Source organism: Humulus lupulus, chromosome 6, assembly GCF_963169125.1.
Source record: "Humulus lupulus chromosome 6, drHumLupu1.1, whole genome shotgun sequence".
NCBI classification, from domain to species: Eukaryota; Viridiplantae; Streptophyta; class Magnoliopsida; order Rosales; family Cannabaceae; genus Humulus; species Humulus lupulus.
Genome location: NC_084798.1, coordinates 223,773,291 through 223,788,462, shown reverse-complemented (window position 1 = coordinate 223,788,462; position 15,172 = coordinate 223,773,291). Strand labels below are relative to the sequence as shown.

The following is a 15,172-nucleotide window of genomic DNA, read 5'->3' as shown; positions in this document are numbered from 1 at the left end:
CGCCAAACATCTTCCTTCCTTTAACCCTTGTTGTAGATCTTGCTTTTTGTCCAATCAAGGGCTCAACAAGAACCACTCCATATTGATTTTTCTTTTAATAAATAAATTATATATTTAGACGAAAAAATATATTAAGAATAAAGAGATGTTGTGTTTCGTACCAAAAGAGATCGAGTATCGATGAGGAGATTGAAAGGTCATATATTTGTGTGAATATGCATGTTCACCATCATTCTCACCTACTTGCAAGGATAGTATTTATGGAGATAATATTTATTAGATAGTGGGCAATAAAAATTCGTATAAAAAGAACTAATTGGAAAAATAAAAAGGCCAAAACCATACAAAAACACGAATACTACTATATTATATTACATAGTAAAAGTACCAAGCATTGAATGCTTATACAATCAGATGAAACCAAAGTTAACAATATTAACCAATAAAGTAAACCACAATATATAATTGATCTCTAAATTCGAGATAGAAAAAAGTAAGTGAAGAGTTCTACGTACAAAAAGGATATTACTATTTGTTCACCCTTACAACAATGGTAATTCTTGATGCAACGAGAAGCTAGTAGCAGCACTATCAAAAGCTAACCCTGTTGACGACGTGGAATTATTCCAAGAGTAGTCTCCAATTTCAGGTTGTGCATATGCTAGATCTTCATAATTATGTTGAATACCATTGGAATCTTTATTATCAATGCCTTGAATCCTCTCTAGCTCCTTTGCTACTTCTTTCATGGTAGGTCGATTCCTTCCATTCAAATGTAAGCATCTCTTTGCAAGATCAGCAACAATTAATATCTCTTCTTTTGGCGCATCTTTGAGAACTTGACCATCAAGAATGTCGAACAAACTACTGCTCTTTTCCTCCATCGTCATCATGAAATATGATGCCAAACTTCTTCCTTCCTCCTCTGACCTTGTTGCAGATACCGCTTTTTGTCCGGTCAAGAGCTCGACAATAACCACTCCAAAACTATAAACATCACTCTTATCTGTGAATTGGCTAGACTGAAAGTATTCTGGATCTAGATAGCCAAATGTGCCATAAACTAAAGTGGTCAGGTGAGTTTGCTCTAAGGAGATAGTTCTTGATGTACCAAAGTCTGCAACTTTTGCTCTGAATTTTTCATCAAGGAGTATGTTCGTAGACTTGACATCTCGATGATAAATTGGAAAAGAAGCTGCCGAGTGTAAGTATGAAAGAGCTCCTGCAACTTCAGTTGCAATTCGTAATCTTATGTTCCATGTGAAAGGAAACTCTGCATTTTTTTCATGAATATACTCAGAAAGTGTTCCGTTTGGGATGAATTCATAAACTAGAAGTGGAACATCTGTCTCGAGACAACATCCCAATAGCCTGACAACATTTCTATGATTGATTTGTGTAAGAATGACAACTTCATTGATGAATTCAGAGAGTTTGGCTTCATCAATTATTTTAGACTTCTTTACAGCAACAATCTTTCCATCTTCCAACATTCCTTTGTACACAGTGCCTTGGCCTCCTTGCCCAAGAACTCTGTCTATATTGAAATTATCAGTTGCCTTCTCTAACTCTTTTGACTTGAACAACTTCGTTTGCTCGACATTGTTTTCACTTGAGTGTATCTGTTGTTCCAACAAAAGGCCACCATTTCGTTTGAAAAATGCTTTCTTGCGTTTAATTTCTTTTATTTTCTTTATGAATATGTATAGTCTCCATGTACTAAAAACTAGAACTAATAATCCAAGAGGACTCCCCACACCTGTTTATCATGTATGAATAAATAAGCATAATCATTCATTTATAGAAATATGGAATTTTTTAAAAACTTATTCTTAATTAGTTTGTAATTTTAAATAAGCATAAATTAAACATATTTTTTAATATTATTATTTCTCTTCTTCTAAACTTTAATTTTTTGATATAAGTTTTATAATATATAAATTGAAATTTATCAAACATTTGATTTTTTCTTTCTGTTTTGGTTTCTAGGCTAGATAATGAAATATACTATTATTCATTTGATAAAAATATTGTTCAGAATACAATGCAAAATAATTTTGTGTTTTTCTTAAATTAGAATGCAAACTAGCGGAGATCAATAGAAAGAGTGACGGAATTACTATTATACTAATTTCTGGTATTTTTCTCACTGAAAAAAAAAATTTGAGTCTATGATGCGTACAAACCTCAAACTTTAGGGTAGTTTGGTCACAAAATAGCCTCAATTTATTTTAATCAAAATTTGTGATAGATTTAAAATATATTTATAAATTTTTATCAAAAATATGATTAATTAAAATATATGGATATTAGCAGTAAAAATACATAATTTCTCAACACGGTTACAGTTAAATTCCTAAGTTTTTTTCCTTTGCATCAAAAATACATAGTTAAGATGTAATTATTTCTTTTGGAAATGTGCTATAATTCAAATATTAATAAAAAATTAAAATATAATATAAATGAAGCTCTTTTACTCACAAAAATTGTTGTGAGTAAAAGTATAAGATTTTTTGTAAAAATGAGAGAGTAGGTGGATAGATGAGTTCTAATAGTAGAATAGTTATCCCAGTTACATTATTTTATTGTTTAATTTGTATATCTCTTTTGTATAATAAGTGTGTAGATAAGAAAAATTCTTGGTTTTAACAGTTTTTATTTTGTTAATGTTAACATTAACGAAATATTATTATATTTAATAGAATATTATTATATTTAACGGTAGTTTGTAAACACTTAAATTTAAATAAAATTAAATAAATAATTGAAAAAAATTAAATTAAGATATTTTTGAGATATTTTATAATGATAATTATTTAAAAATAATAAATAATTAAACAAATTAAAATAAGATATTTTACAATGATAATTATTTTAAAATAATAAATAATTAAACAAATTAAAATATGATATTTTTGAGATATTTTATAATGATAATTATTTAAAAATAATAAAATCATATGTTTTATAACTTAAATAAAATTTAATTAAACTTAAACTCACTTATTAGAACAATATCATATTAAACATATAATATAATCTATTGTGAATTAGAAACAAATTATTTTTTTTAAAAAATAGCAAGAAAATTAAATTTAAAATCTACGTATAATATTTAATATTACATTAAACATATAATATATAATCTCTTATTGTTACTCCCAAATTTAAAAACTAGAATAAACATAAACTTAAACAAAAATAAATAAATTTATTTAATTAAAATATGATATTTATTTTAAAATTTATAAGACATTAATATAAATTTAATAAAAATAATTAGTAAATTTTATAAATAAAACTAAGCAAACGTGCATAATGTACGTTACTTGTACATAGTATATATATATATATGCATTAGATATAAAGACATACCTATAAAGATGATATAAAGACATACCTATAAAGATGGCCTTGCGTTTATAACTGCAGTGATAGTTCCCAAAAGTGTTGACGCAAGTAGAGCCTTCAGGGCATGGCCATTTGTACTCAATGCATTCATTAATATCTGAGAATTAAATAGCACATAATTTTTTTAGTTAATATAAAATTTATTATTTATTTATTATCATATATATATTATAAAAAATGATTACTGTAACTATAGTAATAAGTCCTAACTAATTGCATTTATGAACAACCTTTATATACAATTTGTGTTATAAAATAAAGGTAGCTAATATACGAGGAACTCATAAATCTTTCTATATAAAAAGTGCAGAAATTTTTTACATTAAAAGTTTGTTTTGTTAATTTTAATATAATATTTTAAATATTTAAAGAAATATATTTTTAAAATTAACTAAAAAATAATATTTATTAATTATATTAATATAAATTCAAACATTATAAAATATATCATTATTATTATTATTATTATAATATTTGATATAAGACTATATATAAAATAATTATATTAATATGCATTTCAATTTAAATTCAAATTCAAATGTAATTAAATACCATTATTATAAGAATATATAATACAAGACTAGATATTTAATAATTATATTAATATAAATTTAAATGTTACAAAATATTATTATGATAATAATTTATAATTCTAATTTTTTACTAATTATATTAATATGAATTCAAATATTATAAAATATTATTATTATAATAATATTTAATACAAAACTAGACATTTAATACTTATAATAATATAAAATTAAATATTATAAAATATCATTATAATAATATATAATACATAATTTTTATTTTTATTAAAAATATTATCATTAATGTTTAAAAATGTTATTATATTATATAATGATCCAATTATAATAACATTAACAAACAAGTAGTAGTAGTTCAGAAGACTCATCATCGGTGCCTCTTTCTTCTTTATTGATCACTCATTTGTCATCTTGTATCACATTTAATAAAAAAAACACATATGTATAGTACTTCAATAGTGGATTAAACTTCAGTTTGAATATATATATATTAATATATATATATATATAAACAAAAAAATGCTATAAATTGATAAGCAAATATCTAATTAATTAAGATACCATTTTAGCAATAAGTCAAACCAAAAGATATAAGGTTAATTAAACAACAATTTGGTATATTGTGTTTTATCCAAATACACATTTAGTATCCCATGTTATTAATAATATTGTTTATCTAGTACCCTATAATTTAAAATTTTACATATTTGGTACCTCTTAAACAAATTTGATTAATGAAATTTTATCAATACGAACAAACTATCTTCAACTATATGGTTTCAAATTCAAATTTAATTACTTAATTACATATAACTTAGAGTAATTTATTAGTCATATTGATAAAGTTTTATTGATCGCATTTGAGTCCAGGTACCAAATATGTACAATAGTAAATTATAAGATACCGAATGAGTATTACCTAAAATAGTAGATACTAAATCTGTATTTCGATAAAACACAATATACCAAGTCATGACCGAATGAGTATTGCCTAAGTCATGACATCAACCAATATTTATGTTCATAAATTAAATGAAAAGTCATATTTTAGCTAGAAAGAAGTCATTTACATGGATATGTCAGAAGTCATTTATATGGATTAGTCGTAATGCTTTAAAGTATCGGGATAAGAATGAAAAATTTGCAAGTTGAATAGGTATATTTTTGGATTTAAGTAAGTTTTTCGTTCTTGAAATCTTAGATTTGATGAGATAATTAAAATTTATGACTTTTAACAAAATATTGACGAATTTTGTGTTTGCCAACTAAGGACAAATCAAATGATAGTGGTATTCCTGTTTTTTTATGTAGATAATATCTTTCTCATTAGAAACAATGTTAAGAAATTATCAATGGTGAAGAATTAGTTGTGCACTTGCAAGTTATAAATAAAAAATATCATGTTTTCTATTTCTAATAATTTATTATTTAATTATATTTGTTAATAATATTTATAAATAGAAATTGAAACACAATTTTCATACTATAACAAAAATTATCAAATTTAATATTAAAAATCATTATAAAAAATTATAATTTTACATATTTTTATTATATTTAGCAAATAACGTATGTAATTACATCAAATCTAATTAATGACATTTATCATGTTAAAAAATATATGCTCTTTAATTAAGTTTATATAACTTATATATATACAATTATTTCACATTTGATTATCATTTTACATGTTTTGAGATTTTTATTCATAGCTTATTATTGTATTGTCTTATTAATATTAATTTCATGATAATTTCTTTTGTGAAGTTTATGTATATTCATTTACTGTTATGCATCTTAGTTGCTTTCAAAAAAATTGGTGAAAAAATGGGCTTTAATTTTATAATCTCATTTTAATTTCTATTAAAAAATATTTTATCAAGTAAGTCATTAAAATAATATATAATACTATAATCAATTTATATTTTGCATGGGTTGAATTTTCATATAATGACTTTTTATAATAGGTTTGTTCATAAATATCATTTTTTTTTACTTTTTTCGCATCTCTGATTTTTTTTTGTATTTTTATAAAATACTACCTTAGATTTTCAAAAGTACAATTTTTAAAGTTTTTATTTACAATTAGATATCAACCTACTACATACTGACACGTTCAAAACCAACTAAAATCATAAACATACACATAAAATCATATCATAACATATGCTATAAACATATCAGACCCACTACACAAATATTTGATTAAGAAATTTACTGCTAAAATACTTAAACTTTCATTTTTACTGACATTTAAATACCAAACTATTGTGTGCCGATTAAAACAGGAAATATACATATTAATACGGTTCCTATATTTGTAAAAAAATTAGTAACAAATGGTACATTCTGCACTATTTTGGTCAAAAAATTTCCTATAATATAAAAATTAATCTTTTTTTTATATACTAATTTAGTAACACATTGAAATATAATCATTTTAGTTACATCTAATAAGAGAAATTCCTATCAAATACCCTATATTTCTAAAATCAGTAACAAGTTTATAATGCAATTCAAGGTCAATATGTGCCATGCTTCTTTGAGAAATGTTTCCACCGTGCAATCTCTTAATACTTAGAAAATGGTTGGGATATGGTTCTTTGGCTTTACTGCTTGGGTGTCTAGTATGTTCGTACTTGCACGTGTTAGAACACTCACAATGGATGTTCTCCAAAATATATCACCAAAACATACTTTATTATAATTTATCTCAAACTTTTACATTATACCATACATCAGCTTCTCTATTTTTTTCTCTACATCATTTAAATATTATATCTTTAAAAATATTTTATTCATTTAAAAAAATAAAATAATTAAATATAATAGTATCACAATCATATATATATACAAAAGTTTATAAAAAAATAATAAAATATTTATAGCTTGATGAATAGTATTTAACTACATATAGAGAAATACTATTCATTTATGTAAAAAAAAAAAAAAAGTTTACACCATTTAATGGAAGACTATTTAACCATTTTTTTCTATATTATAAAGAATAAAATATTTTACCTTCTCCATTGGGAGTACTCTTTACACGACTACAATATTTGGTCTTTCGATGACTGAAACATTCCAAAAGTAGTCCACAATTTTAATTTGTGCATATTCTAGCTTTTCATAATTATGTTGACTATCCTTAGAATCTTTATCAATTATTTGTATCATCTCTAGTTCCATTGCTACTTTTTTCATGATAGGTCGATTCCTTCCACTCAAATGTAAACATCTTTGTGCAAGGTCAACAACAATTAAGATCTCTTCTTTTGGTTCATTTTTGATAACTTGATCATCAAGAATGTCAAAGAGACTAATTTTTTCCTCCATTGTCATTGTGAAATATGTCGCCAAACATCTTCCTTCCTTTAACCCTTGTTGTAGATCTTGCTTTTTGTCCAATCAAGGGCTCAACAAGAACCACTCCATATTGATTTTTCTTTTAATAAATAAATTATATATTTAGACGAAAAAATATATTAAGAATAAAGAGATGTTGTGTTTCGTACCAAAAGAGATCGAGTATCGATGAGGAGATTGAAAGGTCATATATTTGTGTGAATATGCATGTTCACCATCATTCTCACCTACTTGCAAGGATAGTATTTATGGAGATAATATTTATTAGATAGTGGGCAATAAAAATTCGTATAAAAAGAACTAATTGGAAAAATAAAAAGGCCAAAACCATACAAAAACACGAATACTACTATATTATATTACATAGTAAAAGTACCAAGCATTGAATGCTTATACAATCAGATGAAACCAAAGTTAACAATATTAACCAATAAAGTAAACCACAATATATAATTGATCTCTCAAATTTAAGATTTAGAAAAAAGTAAGTGAAGAGTACTACGTACGTACAAAGAGGATATTACTATTTGTTCACCCTTACAACAATGGTAATTCTTGATGCAATGAGAAGCTAGTAGCAGCACTATCAAAAGTTAACTCTATTGACGACGTGGAATTATTCCAAGAGTAGTCTCCAATTTCAGGTTGTGCATATGCTAGATCTTCATAATTATGTTGAATACCATTGGAATCTTTATTATCAATGCCTTGAATCCTCTCTAGCTCCTTTGCTACTTCTTTCATGGTAGGTCGATTCCTTCCATTCAAATGTAAGCATCTCTTTGCAAGATCAGCAACAATTAATATCTCTTCTTTTGGCGCATCTTTGAGAACTTGACCATCAAGAATGTCGAACAAACTACTGCTCTTTTCCTCCATCGTCATCATGAAATATGATGCCAAACTTCTTCCTTCCTCCTCTGACCTTGTTGCAGATACTGCTTTTTGTCCGGTCAAGAGCTCGACAATAACCACTCCAAAACTATAAACATCACTCTTATCTGTGAATTGGCTAGACTGAAAGTATTCTGGATCTAGATAGCCAAATGTGCCATAAACTAAAGTGGTCAGGTGAGTTTGCTCTAAGGAGATAGTTCTTGATGTACCAAAGTCTGCAACTTTTGCTCTGAATTTTTCATCAAGGAGTATGTTCGTAGACTTGACATCTCGATGATAAATTGGAAAAGAAGCTGCCGAGTGTAAGTATGAAAGAGCTCCTGCAACTTCAGTTGCAATTCGTAATCTTATGTTCCATGTGAAAGGAAACTCTGCATTTTTTTCATGAATATACTCAGAAAGTGTTCCGTTTGGGATGAATTCATAAACTAGAAGTGGAACATCTGTCTCGAGACAACATCCCAATAGCCTGACAACATTTCTATGATTGATTTGTGTAAGAATGACAACTTCATTGATGAATTCAGAGAGTTTGGCTTCATCAATTATTTTAGACTTCTTTACAGCAACAATCTTTCCATCTTCCAACATTCCTTTGTACACAGTGCCTTGGCCTCCTTGCCCAAGAACTCTGTCTATATTGAAATTATCAGTTGCCTTCTCTAACTCTTTTGACTTGAACAACTTCGTTTGCTCGACATTGTTTTCACTTGAGTGTATCTGTTGTTCCAACAAAAGGCCACCATTTCGTTTGAAATTAAATGCTTTCTTGCGTTTAATTTCTTTTCTTTTCTTTATGAATATGTATAGTCTCCATGTTCTAAAAAGTAGAACTAATAATCCAAGAGGACTCCCCACACCTGTTTATCATGTATGAATAAATAAACATAATCATTCATTTATAGAAATATGGAATTTTTTAAAAACTTATTCTTAATTAGTTTGTAATTTTAAATAAGCATAAATTAAACTGATTTTTTAATATTATTATTTCTCTTCTTCTAAACTTTAATTTTTTGATATAAGTTTTATAATATATAAATTGAAATTTATCAAACATTTGATTTTTTCTTTCTGTTTTGGTTTCTAGGCTAGATAATGAAATATACTATTATTCATTTGATAAAAATATTGTTCAGAATACAATGCAAAATAATTTTTTGTGTTTTTCTTAAATTACAATGCAAACTAACGGAGATCAATAGAAAGAGTGACGAAATTACTATTATACTAATTTCTGGTATTTTTCTTGCTGAAAAAAAAAAAGATTGAGTCTATGATGCGTACAAACCTCAAACTTTAGGGTAGTTTGGTGACAAAATAGCCTCAATTTATTTTAATCAAAATTTGTGATAGATTTAAAATATATTTATAAATTTTTATCAAAAATATGATTAATTAAAATATATGGATATTGGCAGTAAAAATACATAATTTCTCAACACGGTTACAGTTAAATTCCTAATTTTTTTTCCTTTGCATCAAAAATACATCTTGTTACGCTTTTTTGGTAATCGTAGGTACCTAACAGTTAAGATGTAATTATTTCTTTTGGAAATGTGCTATAATTCAAATATTAATAAAAAATTAAAATATAATATAATGAAGCTCTTTTACTCACAAAAATTGTTGTGAGATTTTTTGTAAAAATGAGAGAGTAGGTGGATAGATGAGTTCTAATAGTAGAATAGTTATCCCAGTTACATTATTTTATTGTTTAATTTGTATATCTCTTTTGTATAATAAGTGTGTAGATAAGGAAAATTCTTGGTTTTAACAGTTTTTATTTTGTTAATGTTAACATTAGCGAAATATTATTATATTTAATAGAATATTCTTATATTTAACGGTAGTTTGTAAACACTTAAATTTAAATAAAATAAAATAAATAATTGAAAAAAATTAAATTAAGATATTTTTGAGATATTTTATAATGATAATTATTTAAAAATAATAAATAATTAAACAAATTAAAATAAGATATTTTACAATGATAATTATTTTAAAATAATAAATAATTAAACAAATTAAAATATGATATTTTTGAAATATTTTATAATGATAATTATTTAAAAATAATAAAATCATATGTTTTATAACTTAAATAAAATTTAATTAAACTTAAACTCACTTATTAGAATAATATCATATTAAACATATAATATAATCTATTGTGAATTAGCAACAAATTATTTTTTTTAAAAAAATAGCAAGAAAATTAAATTTAAAATCTACGTATAATATTTAATATTACATTAAACATATAATATATAATCTCTTATTGTCACTCCCAAATTCAAAAACTAGAATAAACATAAACTTAAACAAAAATAAATTAATTTATTTAATTAAAATATGATATTTATTTTAAAATTTATAAGACATTTATATAAATTTAATAAAAATAATTAGCAAATTTTATAAATAAAACTAAGCAAACGTGCGTAATGTACGTTACTTCTACCTAGTATATATATATATATATTTATTAGATATAAAGACATACCTATAAAGATGATATAAAGACATACCTATAAAGATGGCATTACGTTTATCACTGCAGTGATAGTCCCCGAAAGTGTTGACGCAAGTAGAGCCTTCAGAGCATGGTGATTTGTACTCAATGCATTCATTAATATCTGAGAATTAAATAGCACATAATTTTTTTTAGTTAATATAAAATTTGTTATTTATTTATTATCATATATATATATATTATAAAAAATGATTACTGTAACTATAATAATAAGTCCTAACTAATTGCATTTATGAACAACCTTTATATACAATTTGTGTTATAAAATAAAGGTAGCTAATATACGAGGAACTCATAAATCTTTCTATATAAAAAGTGCAGAAATTTTTTACATTAAAAGTTTGTTTTGTTAATTTTAATAGAATATTTTAAATATTTAAAGAAATATATTTTTAAAATTAACTAAAAAATAATATTTATTAATTATATTAATATAAATTCAAACATTATAAAATATATCATTATTATTATTATTATAATATTTGATATAAGACTATATATAAAATAATTATATTAATATGCATTTCAATTTAAATTCAAATTCAAATGTAATTAAATACCATTATTATAAGAATATATAATACAAGACTAGATATTTAATAATTATATTAATATAAATTTAAATGTTACAAAATATTATTATGATAATAATTTATAATTCTAATTTTTTACTAATTATATTAATATGAATTCAAATATTATAAAATATTATTATTATAATAATATTTAATACAAAACTAGACATTTAATACTTATAATAATATAAAATTAAATATTATAAAATATCATTATAATAATATATAATACATAATTTTTATTTTTATTAAAAATATTATCATTAATGTTTAAAAATGTTATTATATTATATAATGATCCAATTATAATAACATTAACAAACAAGTAGTAGTAGTTCAGAAGACTCATCATCGGTGCCTCTTTCTTCTTTATTGATCACTCATTTGTCATCTTGTATCACATTTAATAAAAAAAACACATATGTATAGTACTTCAATGGTGGATTAAACTTCAGTTTGAATATATATATATATTAATATATATATATATATAAACAAAAAAATGCTATAAATTGATAAGCAAATATCTAATTAATTAAGATACCATTTTAGCAATAAGTCAAACCAAAAGATATAAGGTTAATTAAACAACAATTTGGTATATTGTGGTTTATCCAAATACACAATTAGTATCCCATGTTATTAATAATATTGTTTATCTAGTACCCTATAATTTAAAATTTTACATATTTGGTACCTCTTAAACAAATTTGATTATTGAAATTTTATCAATACGAACAAACTATCTTCAACTATATGGTTTTAAATTCAAATTTAATTACTTAATTACATATAACTTAGAGTAATTTATTAGTCATATTGATAAAGTTTTATTGATCGCATTTGAGTCCAGGTACCAAATATGTACAATAGTAAATTATAAGATACCGAATGAGTATTACCTAAAATAGTAGATACCAAATTTGTATTTCGATAAAACACAATATACCAAATATGTATTTACCCGAGATATATTAATATATGAAATCTATAATGCATAAAGCAATTACTAAATTCCCTCATATATATATATATTTTATAACTCGCAAATATATAATTTAAAACTTGAATTCGAGTACTCCTATAAAAAGAGTAAAAAATAATTTATGGACATCATCAAGGAAAGTATGATAGTGCTAATACGACAGGATACTTCTATAGTATATTCCAAGAAAGAGACATGATACACTTTTTTTGTTTCCAGTACAGTTATAATCTTAATTTTTTTTATATAATAATATACAATATATTTATTTACTGTTTCACGCATGGATCAAATTTCTAATGATAGTGTGCAAATTTTTTATAAATTTTGAATAATTCACCGTCCCCATTATAAATAAAGATAACCTTCAGTGATAACTTTTTAGTCACAATATATATTTTGTGTGACTAAATGTCATTTTTAGTAACAACAAAATATTACTTGTAACTAAAAAGTCATACTGAATCACAAGTTGTCACTAATGTAGTTTTATTAGTCACAACCCATTATTTTTAGTGATAAAGTTTGTTGTGACTAAAAATACATTTAGTGACAATAAATTGTGATTTTTTTTACATTTACTTTTAGCCACAGACTTTTTAGTGATGACATATGTCAGATGATTTTTCTTTAGTCACAAATTTTTTGATTTTAGTCACAAAATTTATTATAACTAAAATTAAGATTTTTTGTAGTAACCAAGGATCAAACAAATATATTTTACAAAAATTTCATGGGCTGAAAACAAGAAAAATGTAATGGTATGCCCCTTTTGGGGGATGATTATAGAATTACCCTACATAATAATGGAATTGTTTCAAACACAAAAGAAAAAGCAAATATTGAAAAAACATATCCACCATTGAAAAGTCTTAGCTGAACCAAGAAAGAAGACTCGAGGAAAGAAAAAGTCTTAATTTGCTTAGACCCTACCTTTTTAATTATCTGTGTTTGGTCCATGTATTAGAACTAGTACTTGATGTGGTCCAATAGTCAAGTCATCAACCAATATTTATGTTCATAAATTAAATGAAAAAGATATATTTTAGCTTGAAGAAGTTATTTATATGGATGAGTCAGAATGCTTTAAAGTAGCTGGATACAAGTTGAATAGGTTCATTTATGGAATTAAGCAAGTTTTTCGTTCCTAAAATCTTAAGTTTGATGAGATAATCAAAACCTATGGCTTTTAAAAAAATATTGATGAGCCTTATGTTTACTAAGTGCAAATCAAATAGTGGTATTCTTAGTTCTTTATGTAGATGATATCTTAATTATTGGAAACAATGTTAAGAAATTATCATAGGTGAATAATTGGTTGAGCACTCAATTCCAAATGAAGGATTTGAATATAGCAAGTTATAAATAAAAAATGATCATGTATTTGTATTTCTAATAATTTATTATTTTATTATATTTGTTCATAATATTTATAAATAGAAATTGAAACACAATTTTAATATTATAACAAATATTATAAAATTTAATATTAAAATTATTATAAAAAAATTATAGTTTTACATATTTTTATTATATTTAGCAAATAATGTAAGTAATTACATCAAATCTAATTAATGACATTTATCATGTTAAAAAATATATGCTCTTTAATTAATTTTATATCTCTTCTGTATTCAAGTGTTTTATATAAATAAAAATAATTAAAGTATATTTTCTCCACATTTATTAGAACATCTTTAAAATTAAAGAGTAAACAACTTATTTAATTTTAGAATTAAAGAGAATGGAGCATATGCAAAGCAAAACATAAATTAAAAAAAAAACTAATTATTTACATAACTAACAAAAACATCCAAGAATATATATATATATGAATTAATTTAAAAAATATTAGTGGTGGATTGAGGATTACCTTGACACCCGTCCTGAATGTACGCACTCCCTCGAAATCCATAATTGCAGTAACAGCTGTATATCCTATCTAGAGAGGAATTTAAAGTACCATTGCAGTAGAACGCTACCATTAAATTAAATTAAAAAATATTAGTGGTGGATTGAGGTAAACAACGTTGTCTCTACGACAACATATATAGATGAATATTTGCATCATGTCGAAACTAATAGAATGCTACCATTAAATTTTATATATTATTCTACTTTTCCCAGGAATATACTACTTAAATAAACTATATATATATTGAGAAGACGTACTGTAGATAACAAGAAAAAGAAAACAATGAATTAATAAAAGAGGATATTTTGTGATACGTACCACACAGAGAGATGAGCAAGTTGGAAATTTTATTTGTGTGAATAAGGAATTTATGTGACATTAGTGAGAATATATAATATTCCAAAGATATGTGAAATTCAATTTTTCTTTTTTTTCTATTTTAAAAAAAAGAAAAGAAAAAGAAGAAGACATCCTATCAGTATGTGCATGTTCTTTTCAGCAGAAAAAAAAAATGATATGCCAGATATAAAATAAATAGAGAGGTAAACAACGTTGTCTCAACCACACACACACACATATATATATATAGATGAATATTTGCGCATGAAATTTATCTATTCTACTTTTCCCAGGAATATATACTACTAAATGAGCTATATATTGAGAAGACGTACGCTAGATAACAAGAAAAAAGAAAACACAATGAATATATATGTTGTGATACGTACTTGCTAGAAGGAGTCTTTGTGATATTTCTTTCCACCAGAGACAGAGACAGAGACAGAAACAGATGAGAAAGTTGGAAATGGTATTTGTGTGAATGATGAATTTATGTGACACTAGTGAGAATATATAATATTCCAAAGATTCAATTTTTGTTTTTTTTTTTTAAAAAAAGTAAAAAGTAAAAGAAGAAGAAGACATCCTATCAGTATGTGC

At 24.2% G+C, this 15,172-nt stretch overlaps 2 protein-coding genes across 2 annotated transcripts; both read right to left on the bottom strand.

Annotated features, from left to right (window-relative positions):
- Positions 1 to 542: 542 nt before the first annotated feature.
- Positions 543 to 7,301, bottom strand: LOC133786248 (wall-associated receptor kinase-like 22). Its single transcript, XM_062225448.1, has 3 exons — positions 7,103 to 7,301; positions 3,401 to 3,508; positions 543 to 1,759 (listed from the first exon to the last, which is right to left on the bottom strand). The coding sequence occupies exons 1-3, from the start codon at positions 7,299 to 7,301 to the stop codon at positions 543 to 545; spliced, it is 1,524 nt and encodes a 507-aa protein (XP_062081432.1).
- A 523-nt stretch (positions 7,302 to 7,824) lies between these two features.
- On the bottom strand, positions 7,825 to 14,303 carry LOC133786247 (putative wall-associated receptor kinase-like 11). Its single transcript, XM_062225447.1, has 3 exons — positions 14,192 to 14,303; positions 10,754 to 10,861; positions 7,825 to 9,082 (listed from the first exon to the last, which is right to left on the bottom strand). Exons 1-3 carry the CDS (start codon positions 14,301 to 14,303, stop codon positions 7,863 to 7,865), a joined length of 1,440 nt encoding a protein of 479 aa, XP_062081431.1. The 3' UTR covers positions 7,825 to 7,862.
- Positions 14,304 to 15,172: the final 869 nt, after the last annotated feature.